We start from the raw sequence: 21,036 nt of genomic DNA, 5'->3' as shown, positions 1-21,036 counted from the left end.
TATTTTGAAGACATGGCATTAGAAGAAGTTTAAGTTTAAAAAATTTGGCTCTCAAAAGAAATTTCAATTGTTGTACTGTTGATATTTGGCTCCGTTGACTAATGAGTTTGCCGACCACTGACCTAAACACTAGGGATACAAATATAACTATGATCTGATCTAGCCTCTCCCAGCTTAAATTGTTAATGTGAGAAATGCACAGATAAACAGATCATTTAAATATAAAATGAAAAGTGAAAAAAAAAAAAAAAAAAAAAGGAACTCATAGAGCACCGTGAGAGGGCAGACAAAGGATATTTAGGACAGTGGTGGGGTTAGCGAAGGCATTTTTCCCTGCAGGGGATGCCCAACCAGAGTCCTAAGTAGGTAATTTTGCCAGACAACAAAGATGGAATCTGAGTTTCATGTAATGAGACAAAGCCCAGTGATGCAAAGGTAATGTGAGAGAGAATTATTAGTGATTGAGTATTCCAAAGGGAAGGAAATGATCATTACGGGCCGAAAGGTATGCAGGGACCAGATCACAGAGGGGCTTATGAACTAAGCCTAGGAGCTTCAATTTTATTTTATAGGTGATTGGAATCCACGGGAAGATCTTAAACAGGAGAGAAACAGTGTCTGATTTGGGCCAAGATGACTGTGGAATTCCAAGAGACTCCCACAGGCAGTGGGAGACATAGGTCTCAAGATCAGAAAACAACTGTCCTATGATAATACCATAAAATAAAACAAATTGAGATTTTCTTCTATTCATACTTTGAAGGTTCATTGCCCATTGCAGGAACAGGGGACCCAAACTGTTCCCAGTGATGTAAATGCCTCCTCTACTATGTCTTGCCCCACCCCCTCCAAGGAACCAGCCAGTTATCATATTTGTTCAAACAAAGAAAGCAGGGAAATGAGAGTCTCAGTCAGGTCAGATAATTGCTTTATTCTCACTCTCTTGTGCTGTTTAAGTGTCTCCCAGAAAAAAAGAACCCACGTGGCAGGGAATGTGGCTAGGGACGTTCACTGAGCCAGCAGCAACCACAGAACAATCCAGGGGTGGGAATGAGCACTGGAACCCAAGGCAAAAGGGTGGTTAGTGATTCCTGGCCTCTCACTCCTCAGATGGGAATAAGAGAAGAAATATTTCATGATGGTGCATTGAGGAACAGAACTTCGAAGATCTGGCCATAATGGGGGATCAGAGTGGGCAGGATTAAAGCCTGGGCTTTAAGCGTCCAGTGTTAGGGATCACTCTAAGAGAGAGAGAGCGGGAGGAGATGCATCAACAAGAGGATGAGAGGGGTGTTGGGGAAGGGGCCCAGCTGTGATGAGGGGGGAGGACAGGGCAGTGAACACGATGTAGAGGCTTCTTCCAGGTGGCAGGGCAGGGACAGCGATGGGCAGATGTGCTCATTCTGTCCACTCCTTCTTAATGGACAGGTTCCACTCCCAGGTGAGGTGGTCGTGCTTGTCATCATCGGTGAAGAAGGACTTGTTGTGGTAGGTGCCTCGGGCCAGCATGCCTTTGGGAGCCTCCTCAATCGGAGTCAGGAACTCATACTCTTCTGGCCGAGGCCCGTAGCTGCCAACCATAAATGTGGCTTTATCCACTGGGAAGAAAGGAAAGTTCGTTAGGGCAAGAGTCTGAGAGAGAAAAACAAACACTGTGGACTAGAGAACTTGGAGCACTGCTTACAGGGGTCAAAGCCAAGAGCAATGGTGTCCAAGCCTGGCTAAACATCAGGTTTACCTGGGCACCTTTTTTGTTTTTTTTTTCTTGAAAAAACATTTTTTATATGAGTGCCTTTTAATACTATAGTTTCCTTTGACCCAAAGACTATGGTTCAGTAACCTGCTGTGGGTCCCTAGAATCGGTATTTTAAAAAAATAGCTGATTCTGAGTATCAGAAAAATTGCAGAATCAGTGCCCTAAATCAACGGAGATGAAGAATGTTTTTATGGAGATGTAGCAGATTATACCATAAAAAAAGTCCCAGGTAGTCAAAAGGTATAAAATTCCACTTATGAGGTAAGTAAGTCCTGGGAATGTAATGTACAGCATGGTGACTATCCTATATAATAAAAAGCTAATACGCAAATGGTTGTCACAACCTCACGCCCTCGCGCCCTCACGCTGGAACTGCTCAGACACTCAACACTGGGGAGAGAGAAATGGGAACCAGCCAGGCACAAATGAGCTCACAAGAGAGGAATGGGGACCAGCCAGGTTGCAGCCTGGGAGAAGGACAAGCTGCCCACCCTGTGGTCCCAGGGACCTATGGCTGTGGCCTGGCAAAGCCACCCACCCATGGTCCCCTGTGGCTGTGGCCAGCCCTGGTAAAGCTGGCCCAGGTCCTGGGTGCTCGTGGCCAGCCAGAGGGAGGGAACCCTGGGTCATGGGTGCCTGCGACTGGCCGGAGGAGGGAATCCTGGGTCCTGAGTACGGGGTGAGGCAGAGGCAGTTAGGGGCAATCAGGCCAGCAGGGGAGCAGTTAGGGATGATCAGGCCTGTAGGGGAGCAGTTAGGGGCAATCAGGTAGGCAGAGGTGGTTAGGGGCGATCAGGCAAGCAGGCAAGCTGTTAGGAGCCAGCAGTCCCAGATTGGGAGAGGCAGTTGGACATCCCCTGAGGGGTCCCAGATTTGGAAAGTGTGCAGGCTGGGCTAAAGGACTCCCCCAACCCCCATGCACGAATTTCGTGCACCGGGCCTCTAGTAGTTAATAATATCATATTGATGTTTGAAAGTTGCTAAGAGAGTAGATCTCAAGAAGATCTCATCACAAGAAAAAAATTATTACTTTGTGTGTTGATGGATGTTAACTAAACTTATTATGGTAATCATTTTATAATATATACATATATCAAGTCATTATGCTGTACAACTAAAACTAATACATTGTTATATGTCAATTATATCTCAACCCCAAAAAATTCAAACTAGTTGAGACCTAAGTTCTTTTCTAAGTCATAATATTTTGGGCCTCCATTTCTTTTTTATATAATGAACTTCAAGGATCTTTTATCTATAGACTATCATTTAATAAACACATCAATTGGGGCAGATAAGGTAACAGCTGGTGACCAGGATGAACAGAAATCATGGGTAGAATAAATTGAATACAAGGGGAAAATCAATAATTTGATTTAAAAAAGTAAGAATTGGTTTTCTTATCCATTTAGGTACCCTATGTCTTTTGATTGGAGCATTTAATCCATTTACATTTAAGGTTATTATTGATAGGTATTTATTTATTGATATTTTTATTCTTTATGCTTATTACAGCAGTCCCTTTAACATTTCTTGGATGGGAGCAAATAGAGGGGGGTCAATGGAGGGAAAAAGGGACATCTGCAATAACTTCAACAACAAAGATAAATTTTTAAAAAAGTAAGAATTGGGACAAATGGTAAAAATACCTAACCAGCATTATTAATAGGTGAATAACTGGAATGTATATTAAGAAATAAGTAGGGAATTAGAAAGTGTAAATACAGGTAGGTAGGTGGGTAGGCAGGCAGGCAGGCAGGCAACGTTTAGTTAACTGTTAAGTGTTGTGAATAAGTCTGAAGGAACAGCTACAGACACATCCTAGCCCTCTCCCCTCAGTGAGACAACATAGTCTCCATGCCCAAAAGAAAATGAGAAACTGAACTATATTTTTCATGAGACTAGGTATTGGAAAGACCAATTAAAATCTTTCCGGTCAACAATGTTCTGTGGGATCTGAGTAACTGAGTGGTGCTCTATGGTATGCAGATTTAGCAGACAATTCCTCTCTCTCCCTTGTTTATGGACTTGGTGGGATGGATGCATTACTGTTTCACACCTCTGGGAAGAGAGCCCTAAGGTAGAAAAGGACTGCCAGTGTGCTCCCATCAGGTTTTCACTCTTCATGTCCCCCTGCCCATACTCATGGAAGAGACCTGAGGACAGGTTCCCAAGGCATGTACAGTTTAGGTACAACTTGTCAAGAATGACTGCCGATTAAGTAATACTATATTAGTTGTTTCGATTAGACAGCTTTTCTCAATTCCAGAAAGAATTTTTTTCTTTCTTTGTTTAGGAAATTAAGCACTGCCCTCCCCACTGTCCCCCACACCTCACCCCTCCACCACTCCACCAACTCTCATTCCGATTTAACACAAAATGCCAGTGGATAGGTCTTTCCATCTTTCCTGTTTTGGATTTCTCTGACACTCAGGTTTTATACCTGTGAACTGCTTTATTTATTTATTTACTTTTTACTTTTGAGAGTACTTTTATGTACTTTATTTTATTCATTCTTATCTTGGTTACTCTTTCCATTTATGAGCAATAAAGTTGAATTCCAGAAGCTGAATGCCGAAGGTGAGTGGCTGACTCAGTCTAAACTATGTCTCCTGAACGTAGGTCTTGCCATTAACATCTAGGTCAAAGGTATATGTGTGCCTTTGCCTAGGGTGAGATTCCACAGCTTTTTATCAGATTCTTAAATGAGTCCATGCCTAAAACTTGCTAACAACCAGAACTTTAAGTATCAGTGAAAAGCCGATTTGGGGACAGTGTAAAGTGTAGGTCACTTACCTTTCACCCCAGTCCGGTAGGTGTGCTGAACATATTTCAGGCCTGACACAATATCTCTGTTCACCTGTAGGTAGGAAGGACCCAAGCAATTCAGATTAAAGGGGCTCTTTCATTTTTCCTCATTATCTAGCCTGGTCCTACCTAGCTGTCTTCTCTGAGCATAAGAAGACTGAAGATTGAGTTCAGAGTAAGTGTTACTATTATCATTTAGTGTGGTGGTGTGGCAGAGGTTGGAGAGAGGAGTTCATAAGATTCAATGTTGCCTATCTGGTTTTAATCATTGAAGACTGTGATTTTGGGGTTTGTGAAGGGGGATGGTTAATTTAAACACCGTCTCAATATTCTTCATTACATTTCTCCTTCCTCAATGGTCCAAAGAATGGTCTTGAGCTCCCTCTCCCTGATTCTACTAGCCAGAAGAATGTCCTTGTCTTAGGAAAGGTTACAATGCTACCAATGGAAAATATTATGTAAATATCCGAAAATCCCAACCTGAGAAATGATCCACCTAGCCCATGAAAACCAAAAAACAAGGGGAAGAGCTGTAATGGAAAATCAAGTCTAGGGGGTGGTTGTTCCTGTAATGTAAGTATAACTTGAGGTCTTGAACTGAAAAGATGGGCCACAGGAAAGCATCCTCCCTATAGATAAATAATGGGTAAAAGCCACTGGTGTCTGGCAAGTATTTTGGATGTCTGTCATTTTCAGACGTTGTCTGAGGTGGTGATACTTTCCCAAGCCTTTCAAAGAAAATTCACTAAGGCGGAATGAAAATATAAACAGTCCAATTACTTTGTTTTTCCATTAGTCATTTTACCTCGGACTGAACTGGGTTGTCTGTTAATTTTATATGGTGATCATGTTTATACAAACAAATTAAATTGGTCATTGCGTCATTAGCTGGAAGACTTGGTTAATTGTTCATCAATATGAAGAATTTAAGCATCTTTGAATAATTTCTCCCCAACAATAATTATGGCTCCCTTTTTGTTTTGGACAGGATAATTAAATCAATCTCTCAGTGCTTCATTGTTTGTAATGAGGTAGCATTGCAGTGATTACTGTCAGCTTAGGTTCTAGACTGTCACTCAGTAAAATCTGTCGTATAAATCTATCAAAAGCAGATAAAATGGAAACATGCTGAAGAAATTGTGATATAACAAAACCCAACCTTTCTAATGACTCTGACTCCCACATGTGGCTCATAGGAATAGGGAAAATGAGTGGATCTTTCTAGAAGCCTCTATGCTGGTCCCTTAGGCCTCATGGGAAATAGATCTGGTGGAAATAAGACCTAAAAATGATGGTGGCATAAGAATAAGGACTTCAAAACAAAGAGTTGCATATTTTTCTACTGCTTCATAAAATTTCCATTTAATGTTTAATATGGATAAAAAAGTATGAATATTCCTGGTATTCTCTTCTTCTGCCTGGATTCCCTTCCCCATGTCTCTCTATACCAGGACGAAGAAGCCTTGGGGATGTGAATGGAAGTGAGAGCTGTGGAAGTCAGACATACTACATTTCCTTAAGAGACAGAAGAAAGAAAAGCAAAAACTAAAAAGAATCATTACAGGCCAAATTTTGGAAGAGTGTTGTAAAGTTTTGGGGAAGAAAGAGAAGAACACCGAGAGCAACTAAGAGACATAAAAAAAGAGGGTTTCAGGAAATGTTGCTGGTGTTATATATATACATGCAAACTTTCTTGGACATTCTTCAAGAGACATCAGCATAGAACTAAATTGCTTTTTATTTATTTATTTATTTATATTTTTTGTTAATCCTCACCTGAGGATAATTTTTCCATTGATTTTTAGGGAGAGTGGAAGGGAGAGGGACAGACAGAGAGAAACATCGATGTGAGAGAAACACATGGATTAGTTGACTCCTGCACGAGCCCCAACCTTGGCCGGAGCAGTGGAGGAACCTGCAACCAAGGTACCTGCCCTTGAGCAGAATCAAACCCGGGACCCTTTGGTCTGCAGGCCAACGCTCTATCCACTGAGCCAAAACCAGCTAGGGCTTAAATTGCTTTTCAATTATTTTTCATTTTGAACTGGTGTTCCTTCTAACTGGAGCTCCATGCTGGGATGGCCATAGGATGGTTCAACTTAATGGGGGTTCCTCTAGAGACAAGGCCACACCCCTGAGGTGGATGGGAGTTGAGACCCTCTTTTTGTGTCCTCCTCCTCCATCACCTTAATGTGTAGCCCTGACTACTGAGGCCCCCACCACCGATTTCCTCCTTGGTCTCCCCACAGAGCAGAAGCACATGCTCCACACCTTTCTTTCTCATCTCATTCACATCACCATTTACCTGTCATGATTCATTTCATGTGATAAAAACTGGCTTACTAAATTGACAGATTAAGACAGTACTGTTAATGATTAAAAATTGGATTGCCCAGCCGGTGTTGCTCAGTGGTAGAGCATCGACCTCTGAATCAGGAGGTCACAGTTCATTCCAGGTCAGGGCACATGCCCAGGTTTCGGGCTTGATCCCCAGTGGGGCATGCAGGAGGCAGCTGATCAATGATTCTCTCATCATTGATATTTCTATCTCCCTCTCCCTTCCTCTCTGAAATCAATTAAAAAATATGTGTATATATATTTTAAATTGGACTACTGTGTAACCTATTCTAGGCACATTTAGATACAATGCCTTACCAAACTCTCAGGTGCATTAGTAATAAATAGTACTACAGGAAACCAGGGAGTGAACCGTAGCTTAGTGCCTATTATAGAGTAGGCATTGACACATATTTTCAGAATGAAACTATTTTGAGGCATATTTATTTGTGGTGGAGAGTGATTGTTCATGGGCCCCCGAGTCACACCCTGCACCCAGGGGCAAGAAGGGCCTGGTGTGCAAATAAAGAAGGAGGTGGGGCTTTCCTTGGTGGAGCCCAGGCCCTGGAGAGTATGACTGAGTGGGAATGAGGGCAACCAAGGCAAATATAAGCAATTGAGAGCAAACAATGAATTTCTGACTTATTTGTTTTCAAAGTCAAGGTTATTTTTCTCCTTGATTTGGCTGCTCACTGGGACATGCATTTATTCATTATATGTCAGTTTATCTCCTATTCAGTTTTGTGCTTACCTGCTCCACAACTAAATTGTAATTTCCAGTTACTTATCAGGGCCCATACTCCCTGGCTTTATATAATTATTGAGCAATTAGAGCTGTTCTATTTCCTTTTCCTATTAATTAATTCACTCATTTGTCTCTCAATAAATATTCACTAAATATCTACCATTTACAAAGTTTTGTGTGAATTGTTGGAAAGAAGGGATATAAAATCTCTTCCTATCTCAAGGTGCTTAGGCAGTATAGGGGAGAAATGACATACATGGTACAATACAAAGCGGTGTGTGCCTTATGGATGGGAGTATTAGGAGTTCACAGAGAGAGGGATCCCATTGGCTTAAGAAATCAATGGAGAAGGTTCTGGTTGGGAAAAGGCAGGAGGAAAGGGTGTGTCTCAATAGGTGGAGCCCAGAGTTGGGGAGAAGAAAATCTATCTCCAAGGGAAAAAAAGAAAACACAAAGTTTGCCAACATGATAATGCAAGAAATTTGATTTTTTTCTTTCTTTGATTATAGTAAGGATTTAAACTTTGTCAAACATGTAGGGCAAGATACTTACTTTGAAGCAAATTTTCACTCTGTATTCAACTCCTTCCTTTAGCACAAAAGTTTCTTTTTTGAGGGCTTCGAGATCCCCTGTAGAAGTGGATTTAGAAAGAGTTTATTCTCCTCAGAAGGAGGTACAAAAGTTGATGAAGTTCAAGCTCCAGAGCTATTTGCTGGGCCCATCAGAGCAACATGGTCTACATGGCCCTCAGCTCTAAGGATATTTGAGATTAGTGGCTGTGCATATGCACACTTGAAATGCCTGAAATCTTACAGGCAGATATGAAAGAAATGTGTTTTAGTTTGACAACAGCCCTGAGAAGATACAAAGCATTACCAGTAATGAGTTATGTACAAAAATGTCTTTTATAATTGCTCAATAATAGAAAACAAGTTTTAATCAACCACCCTAGAGGACAGACTGGACTATCTCTCTAGTCTCTCTATTGAACATGACATTGCATACATGTAACCAAACAAAAAAATGATTAAAGAATATGCCCCTACACCTCAAATAAAGAAATATAGGAAAAGTATTGTGTAAGAATACCAGCTACTTGTATTTTTTTAGATTTGGTCATGTTTGTGGCATTTTCTAGCTTTTAAAGATGTACTTGTTTTGATTCCGTTTTATCATTAAAAATACATGTTTGCTTTTGTACTTAATTTTGCATTTGCATTTGCAATTTCATAGTTTTCTTAAGGAGAGACACTTAAGTCATAAAAGCTTCGGGCTCCATAAAACTGGGATCTGCCCTTAATCCCTTCACCCCAGTCAGAAGATAATCATTGTCTGTAATTTTCCCGATGTGGATCTATATCCTTGGACACTGAGGAGTGAACGTGTGTGTGTTTTGCACTGCTGTGTGCACATGCTTCATGCACAGGCTGGTACCAGCACACTATATACAGTATATCTGTGATTCACCTCAGTAGCTTCTTGGTGACAGAAAACCAAATTTGGGTTTTCTGGTGCTGGGAAAGGGGACAGGGACCAACTCTTCCCTGTAATAACATCAAGCAAGACCTTCAAAAAAGAACAAGTTTCCTTAGCACTCAATCAGGCCTTATCTTACAAAATGACAGTTGTACCTGGTCACATTACACAACTGCACACAGGAAGAGGCCCGAGTTTCAGTGAGAGAGAGAGAGAGAGAGAGAGAGAGAGAGAGAGAGAGAGAGAGAGAGAGAGAGAACACGTGTGTCTCTCCTGGAGAGACGCTAGACTGTGGGGGTAGTTGAATTTGTGTGTCTGCTCTAACGATTTCAGTTGAAGAGGAAGTATCTACTCAGCCTCTGATTTCCTCCCTCTGACAAAAAAGCCCATATAAGGCAAAGAGTGGGTATGTTCTGTGAGAGGGGAACTACTTTGCTGCTAAGCCTCCCTGTTCGAGAGCCATGCATTGCTCAGTCTCAAGGGTTCACTTTTTAAATTTGGTGATACTTTTTTCCTTTTCATTAAAGACCTGCCTTTACTTATCCAACCTCCTAGCTCTGTGGCCCTTTCCTTATTTCTCTCAGATGCCCACTCCCCGCTCTAATACCCGCCTTCCCAGCCTCTCCTCTGCTCAAGTCTCGGGAAAGGCCTTGATTCTGGTTTACAGTAAAGTGAAAGAAAATAACATCTTAATTTGTACATATTTTTGAGGGGTTGAGAGTAGCTTATTTAAAAGAATCAGAGCTTTAAGTTAAAATAATATGTATTTGGCAGTGGAATTCCTAGCATTATTCAGGAGGTCTTAGATTGCTTCTTGCTTTCATGCAAGTTATAGCTGCTATAAGATCAATACTGTCTCTGACATTTAGATTGTGTAAATATTACAATTCCAAAAGCATACAGCTTCTTAATGTTTCCATCCTTTTAGTAATTTCCATAGGAATTTTGCTATCATGTGCAGATAAAAATCTGAAGTAAATCCGATTCAAGTAAATATATCCAGTACCTATCCCTGCACTCTCTTCAATTAGAGACAGAGGTTGGCTGTCATGAAGCATGGTCAATACTGTGTTCCCTGAGAGCAGGGATTTGTGAACTGGTCCCAGAACATGTATCTCAGGGGTTCACCTTACAAGTTTCCTTTTTTCTGGGATAGAGGACAAAGAGCAAGTTTTTCCAGTGATTTCATTAGCTCCCTTTGAACAACACAGATGTGTCCACTTACCAGTGAGGTCCATGGTGATTGGTCCTGGAGCACTCTCACAAACCAGGGTAAGGCGGGTGACAGTGACATTAGGGGCTTTGGGATCTGCAGGATTCAAAAGGAAATGTAAGCATAGGGAAGAGACATGTATTCTGTGTGTGTGTTTCGTGTGTGTGTGTGTGTGTGTGTGTGTGTGCATTTCAAATAGGAGAGGAAGAATATAAAAAGAAAGGTGAGAACTTGATCTGAAGTAGAAATAGAAGTGGAAATGGTAGGTTTACCATGCTTCATCACAATGGCCTTATAAATTACAGTGATGCTATTCTCTGCTTTGGGCACTTGTAGGTCCTAATTATAAACAGCAAATATTTTCTGAGTAATTGTGGGTGAGGTACTCTGCTAGTTGGGCAATGTTCATTCATCTCTTTGGGCCATGTCTTAGTCTGCTACAGCGTATGTGGAAGTGATGAATGGTTAGGTAAGGAGTATGAATGAGAACGAGAAGACATAGAAAATGTGAGAATGGAGAGAATACAATTCTAAATGGTAAACTGAAATTCTTTCTAAATCCTCCCCATTTGCTATCTTTTCTTGTTTCAATGCTAACTTGCAACTCTTCTCCAAAGAAGACTTAATTATGCAGTCCATCACTTTATTCACATATAGATCGCGATTCATTCATTTAAACCTGGAGGCACTTGGTACGCTTTCCTTTGCCCTGCTGCCAAGTAGCTGAAATGTATGTCTTCTCTGGGACCCTCCACCTGACCCCCATCCCCATACACACACCTACTACCACAGGGCCATCCCCCAGGAGCGTTTTCTTGTACTTAGTTAGACTTTCGTCATCTTTGTCCATCTCCTGCAGCTCTTTTAGAGACTTCTGAGGTGGGGGCTTATAATTGAGCTTCCCGTCCAGGTCATCCTCCTCCTCCTCCAGTTGTGGTTCTGGTGCCTTTTCAGTCATTTTGATCTATTTCAGAGAGAGAGAGAATGATAATCCATTAGCCAAAAGTTAGTGGATCTGAACAACATTTGTGAGGGTGCTGTTAGCATTATCTTTGCTCTAATGGACTTCCGTAGTTGTGATTTTCCCCTAATTTCACCTCATTATATTTCATGAAATAAGAATATAATGCATTCAGTCTTTTTCCTGCCAAGCCTGAATTTGTTGGTATTATAATGAGTACCTCCTATTCACTGAATTAAACAGACAAAAGAAAAGTTTGTTTGTGAATTATATGTTACAAGTGAAGCAAAATAGCACAAGCAGGTCTGAATAATGAGCCAATAGCCTCAGTCTGAATAGTTATAGAAATTATCATAGTCCTCCAAATCCAGCCAGCCTTGCTAGTGTCGAAGCTCTCAGCATGTATAATCCTAGATATGATGGTTTCAAGAGATAGGTAGAGAGCTTGCCAAAGGAAGTTGGCTTCTTTCCATTAACCGACTCGTCCCCTGAACTCACGCAATACATACTGCAAAGGTAACTCATGAGAAATTGCAGGCCTCCCATGATACCTGCCTGAGGTGTCTGAGTAGTTCCCACTCAACACAGCTAATAATTTCTTGAGCAGGTATTAGGCTCTATGTTTCTCTTGAATCTTCAATAACACTTGATTGCTTCAGGCATTTTATAAACATTCATCAGTTGATTTACTAGGTTCTATATCTAAAGATCTTCTGTTCTTCTGAAATGACACAAAATAGCAAAGGACTAAATTTTTCTAGACAAAACTGCAGCTATGACTTTTGTATCCCTCCACTGATCTCCCTTTTCTGGACCCACTTCCCCTTTAGTACCTCCCACCCCTCCCCAGATATCCAGTGACCTTATGCTCCAAGACCTCTCCTGAGCATGCCCTGGAGTCTGTCTTCTTCCATCATCATCCACATTTACTCATGTTGTGTTAAAAACAGGAGGAAAGATCTAATAAAAGTATTCATGCTTAAGTGTTAATGACTGGAGAATAGGCTTAAAATTTATTCCTCTTAAGGCATGTATAGTCAGAGCTTTTTAGAGCTGAAATAAACTTTAGAGATGACATATTCCAACCCCTCATTTAATCATTGAGAAAATTCAATCCAAGAGGGTAAGAGAATTGCCCAAGTTCACATAGGTGGATGAGATGCAGTGTCCTCATAAAGAGGGAAAAAGTCTACTGGAAGAATTTCAGGTTCCATGACAGGCCAGTGGCTGGAGCTATTTGGGCAAACAAGGGAGATATTTGGGAAAGGAGATCATTTTCTGATTTCTATCAGCTCTACCCTGAGGGTAACTCCTTCTCTGCCTGTGGGTAAAGGTGTCATTGCTCCAAAATGGCACAATGTAAGACAATACTTGTCACCTCTCACCCTGAGTGACTCTGCAAACTCCTGTAAGGTGCCCTGACAGTAAAGTTACCTCTGGCCAAAATCAGTTGTGGTTTTTGGTTTCAACGTCACTGTCCTTGGCAACAGGAAGAAAAATAATTTGGAAATAAAGTGCCCCCCTTCCCACTCCCCCCCCCAAAAAAAGGTAACTTTAAAAGAAAAAAAGAAAGAAAATGGTATCTCTTGGCTCACTGATTCTCTTCCAGTAAAATAACAAGCCAAACACGACGAGCCTTGATCAACTCTGCAAACAGTATTGCAATGCCCAGGTCCACTTCCTGTACAGGAAGGAAACCCGTAGGCCTGTTCCTATGGCAACTTTTGCTTCAGCTGAAGAGCCAGCACCACTCAAAGCTGAGCTTCTAGAGAACAGCACAATAAACACAGTGACCAACTCAGCTCATGTTCCAAACAACACTTAGTGAAAATGAAAGGACTGATTGGAAAAACAATGAAGGATGCAGTGGATGGAGGTTGTAGGTTGTGGATAGTTTAAGGACAACCATTAATGGGCAGATGAAGAGCAACCCAGAAGATACCAATCAGATGAGACATATTCTCTTATTCTGACTCAGAAGCCTGGCCAGATCCTCAGGGTGGAGGTCACATAACAAACCTGTGGATGAAGCATCAGGAAGGCTATCTGCACAAGAGGGCATCTCAGCCCCCATGGACAGGTCTTTCTGGAATTTGTTGTTTGCTTCTAACAAGTCATTTGCTTGAAGCCTTAACTATTAGACTTCCCACCCAGCCTCTAACTAGCTCAAGGCTATCTCAATACTCTAGATTCTATACCCTAGAATCTCAATTTTGAAATGAGAATAAGAGAGAGAGTGAGAGGAGCAGAGAGATGGAGACAGAGAAAAATCTTATTTGGGACAGGAACTGCTAACCTCAGTTCAGTATGATGATCATTGGCAAGCCAATCTATCTGTCATCTAGATCTTGATCTTCTCATTAGTAAATATGAGACTTATATCAGTTCTATAAAAATGAGACACCAATTTATTTAAAGACATAGAAGAACAGAGGATAATGTGGGGTTACTGTATGAATTTGTTGTAGTCAAAAGGAGGACATTCAGGACCACACAAAAATAATTTAGTTAATTATATAGCATAGGAAAAAGAGATAATCCAAAACCAGCTCTCTCTGGTAAGCTGATTAGAAAAAGATGAAAATGTCTTACTATAGCAAATAACAAACTGGAGAAGTAGTTCTCAGGAAAAGCCCCTTTGTAGCAAAATTAAAGTCAGAAAAATTTGGTGAGCACCTACTGTTTACAAGACACTGTTTTAGCACATACCAATGCTGAAGTTACTCCTCAAAGTGAAGGAGACCTAGCCGGTTTTGATCAATGGTTAGAGCCTTGGCCTGTGGACTAAGTGGTCCCAGGTTCGATTCTGGTCAAGGGCATACTTGACCCCCAGTGGAAGGCATGCAGGAGGCAGCCAATCAATGATTGTCATTCATCGTTAATGTTTCTATCTCTTTCTCCCTCTCCCTTCTGCTCTGAAATCAATAAAAACATATTTAAAACAAACAAACAAACAAATAAACAAACAAGAAAACAAAGTGGAAAAGGAATTGGAGGATGAACAATCTAATCATACTAAAAAAGGTCCAGCTGGTTTGATTGAATTTTGGAGATTACAGATATCTTTAAACATATAATAAAAGTCATGGTCCTCATAAAAGGAAGGAATAAACCAATGAAATTGTGCATGCAATTCAGGGGTTCATGGACCCCTGAGGTACTTCATAGACTTCACTGGAGTCCAAGATTAGGAACATGACCTATGAAATAAAAAGTTGAGAAAGTTTCCTTCTCTCTCAGACCTGGTAGATCAAAGATACAACTTGGCCTCAAGCTAAGGATCAAGTTCATGAACACAAAATGTTGGGTGTATAGAAGCAGGAAGAGATATCAGGAAGCCCCTTCATCTGAGGGAACATGACTGCAAAGCCTGGACTGAGAGCAAAGGTGCCCAGGGAGCAGGTCTTCAGGAGAAGAGTCCTGTGGTCCATCTACTTGATTTTAGATTCTTATCTCTTCACTGAATTAAGCTTATCACGTATGGGTTTTGGTTCTGGCATTGCTGCTAACTAGCTGCGACCCCACCAAGCAAATGTTCCAACCACTATGGATTTCTCTTTCCTCATCTTGGGAGGTGAGGGGTGAGAGCAAACCATCTCTCGGCGCTTTCCTTTTCTAAGGCCTCTATCTGCATGTTACTCCTGACTTGAAGTCAGTGTCAGTGAGGTTGGCATTCGGTTACCTTATTTCTGAGTATATAAGAGACTACATCGCTGTGTTGTATTTCAAACTTATGTGAATTCTCCAAAGGTGCTACATTTTAAATTTCACAGTTTACCTCTGGGGAACGTTGGATTCTCCAAAATCCCAGCCATAAATGGTTTATATAGTTTGCTGACAATTTCCCAAACTATGTATTTGTGTATATTTAGCCACAAATGTCAGTTTTCTTTCGGGTGCTTATTAAAGTTAAATAAAAATTTGATGGAAATTCTATAGACCATTATCTAATCTCATCATCTAAAGAATAATTGAATTTATTGTTGATGAACATTATACTAACTATCTTACATTGCTAAATGCTTTCATGAGGATTACCTCACGTAGTCCTCACTACAGAGCAGGAAACTCTTCCATGGATTCAGGTACATAACTTGCCCAAGAAGACATATTATGTAAGGGGCAGAGTGTGGGTTGTCTGACTTTTATCTACTTTGCTCTGTTACTTCCGTTGTCTTTATTAAGGAGTAACAATCAAATTATAAAGCATGTCAGTCATTTTGGGAACCCATCCGGGGTGCACAGGCAGAGGTAAATGCTTTTTTGCACCACTCTGCAGGGATGGCTTTAGCAATGCAAGGACTTGTCAAATACGGAAGGTTTCAGTGCAACTCTGCCCCTCCTCTGCAAAATGAAATCTTTGCACTAGAAGGTCTCAGAGGCCCCTTCTTAGTCCAATGATTCTAATGCTCCCTAATGTAAAGAAGTCTATGAAATGAAAAAGCAAAAGAGGAAGTGGAGGTGGGGTCGGGGAACACCCAGCCCAGCAGCAGAACATCTGGCTGGGCTTTTCACACCTTCCAGCTTGCTCACTGATTCACAGAGAACAGGGTTTTGTTTGCTTGTTTCACTGATATTGTCTTTGACTTTGGTTCTTTACACAGAAAAGTGAAATGGCAAATTAACAAGGTTAAGGTGAACTGTTTCACATTATGGCTTTTTAAATGTGCTTACTGTTTGAGTTATCTCTACTTTCTACATTCCGTATAATTAATCCTATACGCTGATGAATTTTCACAGTGGAAACTTCACACTCCTAGGCCTGCTATTCAGTGAAACAATGACAAAGATTAGATATGCTGAGGTGGAGACTTAATCATTTCCTCCGGCTCAATTAAAACACCTAATTAAATTAAGATGGTTATTTATGGCATGAGTATGACATAACACAAATCAATGTTTTCACTTGCAGATTCAGTGGAATTTCCAAGGTACTGAAAGTGAAATACACTTACTACGAACTGGCAACAATCTCAGGATAGAGCACACTGTTCATTAATGAAGTTCCAAATAATATGAGGGCAAGGAAAGGTGAAACTCTCTGAGTTTAGAGGAAACAAATCACCAGGTAAATTCAGAGAAAGGTAAGTTTCATGTCTCCTGGAGCATGGACTTTGAGTCTGATGGGTCAAAGATTCAAACTGTAGTTTGCTCTTGAATTATTATAGAATTTAAGCAAGTTATTAACCTCACTGAGTCCAAGTTTTACCACCAGTAAGTGGGAGCACTCCTCTTTCTTTATGGAGTTGAAGAGTAGGAGAAAACATATGAAAAGTTCTAGGACAATACTGACCAATAGTAGATGTTCAATAACTATCCTTTCCCTTCCTCTCCTCCCTTCCCTGCAATGCTGTCTGTTTTGTTGCTCAACTCCGATGAAGAGGTAACTAACTGCCCAGGCACCAAATGCTTTCGTTTCCATCTGCAGTGTTGACAATGTCCACTCCTTCCTCCTTAAAAATAGATTTTGTTTCTTAGAGGGGTACAGAAGAGACAAGAAGTCCTGGGAATTACAAAGATTGTTTATTAACGGAATCAACCTTAACATGGGACTGTCACTATTTCATTTCTTTAAAAAAAAACTTCCACATGAACAATTTAATTTTAGATTCTATTTTTTGCTCCCTATCATAATTGAAGCCAGAGGTCACTCTGCAAGGATGAGAAAGGCACAGCTAATGGAGAGAATTCCCTCTGACTCTGAAGCAAAACACTGTGGGGACTTGACTCGTGTCCCAAAGTTGTCAGATCACGCATCTAGAAGCACAGACCACGGATATTAGATAAAAGAGGTAGAGACGGGGTGGGGGGGGGGGAGCGTAGAAATGTGGAAGTACCAGACAGAGGGGATTTCCATCAGAGAAGTACCTATGGAAGTAAGCATCAGCATTCTCCAACTGCCCCCCAATCCCTCTCCCTCCCCCCACCGCCACCTCCCATCCCCATCATCTCCACTCCCCGATGACTGATTCAGCCCTAGTTTCCTCATATCTGGGGCTGCAGCTCTGGAGCAGGGCGTGGCAGGTTGGGCCCCCTCTGAAGGACTGCCCACATTTCAGAGCTAGTCAGGGATTTGGGTCTGCTTTGCTGCCTGCTTGGTGATTGGGCTTATTCAGGGCATCCAAGTCTACCCTTGGGACCTCAGAGCTGTCTGCGCTTTGGAGTCCTCCCTGGAGTCTCTGTATTCCCTAGTGCCACGGAGGAATTGGTGCTTTCTGGGGTCCTCAGGGGTGCTCTCTACCACCTCAGCTCGAGGAAGAACATCTGAAACTGCAAAACTGTGTGAAAAGAACCAACCCAGTGCCTGAGAGGACAAGGCCTGGTTAGATACAACGAACACTACAATAAATCCCGAGGAAGGTCCAGATTACTGGAAGCAGAATTCTTTAACATTTCCTTTGGTGGGAGAAATAGTACATTATTTCTTGCCCATGCATTCATAGTAATATATACTCTGCTGACACAGATTCATATGCAAAAGGAGGGAGAATTGAATTCTCCTTAAACTTTTCTCAGTGTCTACCGTGTGAAGTCACTGTGCTAAGCATTTTCACAAATATTTATTTTAAGCAATCTTTAAAGAAAATTGCATTGGAAGCCACTATTAGGCAAAAGACTATACTGTAGTAACTCAACATATTTACTGTTTTAAACGAAGCATGAAAAATTAGACAGAAGTAAAGCCCTTTTTTTTTTTTAAATGACCACTTGCACTTAGAATATGTCCCTTTAAGAAAACCCACGTGAATTTTTACCAGCTCTGGCTATGGAAACCAGAGAGTGGAGCACAGCACAGAGCAATCGAGTGCTTATTGAATGAATCGATGTTGAAGTTTTAGTAGCAACAGGAGACCCATCTCTGGGTTTGCCAGTGTGGACTCTAATCTAGAATCCTGGGGGGTGATACCACTGACCCAGGAACAGGATGCTCAGAATGTGGGGTTAAAGAAAATTGATCTCATGGGACCTTTCCTAAAATGTCCTTCTGAGGCATTGTAGCTGTGCTTCCACCCCCACCCCCTACACATAACAGTATGTGACTTTAGTCGGATCACGTAACACTTCCGAGGCTTGCTGTCCTCCCTGTGTCCAGGATTCAGATGTAAAATTTCTAACACCAGGCCCGACACATGGAAGGCACTCCGCACAGGTTGGCTCTGTTTCTCAGCGGGCCTATTTGTTCCTCCCCAGAGCCGCTCTCTTCCTGTCAGCTGAAGTTGGGGCACTTACGGTGCTCCCACAAACTGGCCCAGGCCTTCAATTTTTCTGCCACATTGACCTTGCCTGTCCGAGCTTCCACTGAAAGCAGAACCTTGATGTTGCTCGGAGCGTGCTTCCCTAAGAGCAAACTCCTGCTCTCCCAAACAAGGAAGAGACAAATTCCAGTGCCTGGAAGGTGCCAGCCGGGTTTGGTTTGGCTGTGACACGGTCATTCCCCATGCATTGGTCTGTGTAGCACAGGTGGAGACTGAACCGTCCTCTGAGAATTTTACACATCTCACCAAAGGGTAAGATGGTCTCCTTCCTGTGCTTGTGTCATATCTGGATCGGGAGGGATGTTTTCTTGTAAATTGAACAAAGCAAAGCAATGGCAAACAAGAATGATACCTGCCTGTGGCTGACCCCTCAATGTCCCTTGCGTGGTCATGCCTGCAGTGAGAACCCACAGGCTAACCCTGATTTCAGGGGCTCTTGGGCTCTGTGGGAAGGGGTGACTTTAGGAACTTCCTGTGAGAACAGCCCGCCTTTCCCCACCTTGAACAGGAGACCAGCTCAGGGTTTATCCATCCCATCTCACAAGCTATCCTACAGTTAGAGTTTAATTACAGGCTCTGTTTAGAAAACATGCCGATGGGGACATCCTTGAAAAAGGAAACAAGTATTTCAGGTCATGCTTCAAGCACTTCTAATGTTGGCCAAGCTCAGACAGACCAGTTCATTCTGAAAGCCCATGGACCAGGTGTCCTAGCTGGGTCCACTTGGATTTTTTCTAGAATCTAGCTTTTAATATTCAATGTTTCTCTCAGATGTAAAGATTTTTTTTTCTTTCTTTCTTTTTTTTTTTTTTTTGGCAACAACAGCAATTACCTTTCTTCCCATCTCACTGCAGGAATTTAACAAGAGGTGCTTGTGAGTGGTAGAAATTCTATGCCTATAGGACTGACGAGTAAATAACAGTGCATTCTATCCACCGTGCTTCCTCCTTATAGTTAGATCCCCTTGCAGACTCTAAGGGAGGCTTTCACTATGTATTTCTCTTGTATCCCCAGAACATTCTTTAGTGGAAGGCAGTTCAATGTTTGACAGCTTTGAACCACTTTTTTCCCCCTTTTCAACCAGTCTCTTTAAGTCTACTTAAAAACAGGAAACCACACATCTCCACCCCGGCACCACCCCACCACCCTCCAGCACCATCCGTTTCAGTTTGGCTCTATAGCCTTTTTGCCTCTGAGCCTGGCCAGATGCCTGCTCCCACCTGGTGAAACCCCCTCCGGACACTCCCCAGGGGTTGTACACTCAGCCCTTGTCCAGGACATTCAGGATTTGGTCTCCTGGGCTGCACGCACTCTCTCCTCCCTCACCGCGCTGTCCCTCCTGAGTCATTGCTACCATTCCTGGCTCTGACTTCCCCTTCTCTGCAGAACTGTTCCAGCAGCCTTCTTAGTGCATTCTTATCATAAAGTTTGTTTTAAAGAGGAACTGCCCCTCTAAAAAGAGAATACACTGGAAAGGGTGGTAGCATGTTCTCTGTGCCCACCTGGAGTCTCCTCCAACCCCCCAGGATTTCAACTTACATTCAATGTGGTTCACGTCTCTGTCCGGGGTGCCTCTGTCTCTCAACTCTGACTTCTGACTACTGGCAGTTAGAACAGGAAGGAAGTTACTGAGAAAAAAAAAATATTTTAAACCTACTAGAAGAGGAAACCCTGGGCTGTCTCAAATCCTGTTCTGCACGGCATATCTCTTGATCAGCGAACTCTGAGCAGCATTCTTGTCCCTTAATGGCACATGTGGGAGCATGACCGCCCATGTGAACATGGATATGCATGAATGTTCATGCAAGGGTGTGGAGGCTGCAGCCGGGAGTGCTATGAATAATTGAGCGATGCGGCTACAAATCAAGTCGTTTCAGTGCAGGCGCTTACTGAGGCTCCTGGTCTAAAACCAGCAGCAATAATTCCCACAGGCTTCACTCTGTATCACTAACGTCTGTTCCTGCGGGGTCTCTGCCAGTTCCTTTATCAGCCAGATTTGTTGAGAGTTTGCTGGCAACGAATGTAGGGTGCTAAGAAATTATGAACGTTAACTGCATATATTTGGCCCTACATTTTAAAATGTGTCCTCAAGCAGATTTTTAGAGGTTTGTTGGACATAGTTTCAAGATGTAGCTCTGTATTGCAGTGCAACCAAATGTCATTTGTTGTCATTTTCACTATTTTTTCCTTTAAATAAAAAAATGCTAAAGTACTGCTTTTGATTAAACCTAGGAATGCAGAAGACAAAGTAAAGTAAAACTTCTTTAATTCATACTTTTCTAACCCAGAATTTGTGAGAATTTCACAAGTACTAAAATTGACTTTGTACCATATTTGAGGAAATGGTTTGTGAAGTGATTTAAATGGGAAGAAGTTGCAGGGGCCATATTTAAACTATGGGAAGGAGCAAGCAGGTTTTAAACACCCAAACCACATTGACTCCACACATTTTCATAGCAGCCACCATTGATAAATTCTTATTCA

The 21,036-nt window shown here is 41.9% G+C and overlaps 1 protein-coding gene across 1 annotated transcript; it reads right to left on the bottom strand.

The window, feature by feature from the left end:
• Nucleotides 1-535: 535 nt before the first annotated feature.
• ARHGDIB (Rho GDP dissociation inhibitor beta) lies at nucleotides 536-20,508 on the bottom strand. Its single transcript, XM_080659617.1, has 6 exons — nucleotides 20,092-20,508; nucleotides 11,116-11,299; nucleotides 10,348-10,431; nucleotides 8,199-8,275; nucleotides 4,553-4,616; nucleotides 536-1,598 (listed from the first exon to the last, which is right to left on the bottom strand). The coding sequence occupies exons 2-6, from the start codon at nucleotides 11,291-11,293 to the stop codon at nucleotides 1,399-1,401; spliced, it is 603 nt and encodes a 200-aa protein (XP_080515743.1). The 5' UTR covers nucleotides 11,294-11,299; nucleotides 20,092-20,508; the 3' UTR covers nucleotides 536-1,398.
• Between the last annotated feature and the right edge of the window lie 528 nt (nucleotides 20,509-21,036).

Source organism: Plecotus auritus (genome assembly GCF_963455305.1).
Source record: "Plecotus auritus genome assembly, chromosome: 3".
NCBI classification, from domain to species: Eukaryota; Metazoa; Chordata; class Mammalia; order Chiroptera; family Vespertilionidae; genus Plecotus; species Plecotus auritus.
This window is presented reverse-complemented; position numbering and strand designations above follow the sequence as displayed.

Coding starts and splice junctions, on each gene's coding strand:
- ARHGDIB (XM_080659617.1), bottom strand. CDS start 11,293: ATGACTGAAAAGGCACCAGAACCACAACTGGAGGAGGAGGAGGATGAC. Junction 4,617..8,198: donor GAGTGAAAATTTGCTTCAAA/GTAAGTATCTTG, acceptor TCCTACCTACAG/GTGAACAGAGATATTGTGTC. Junction 1,599..4,552: donor CTACCGGACTGGGGTGAAAG/GTAAGTGACCTA, acceptor CTTTCTTCCCAG/TGGATAAAGCCACATTTATG.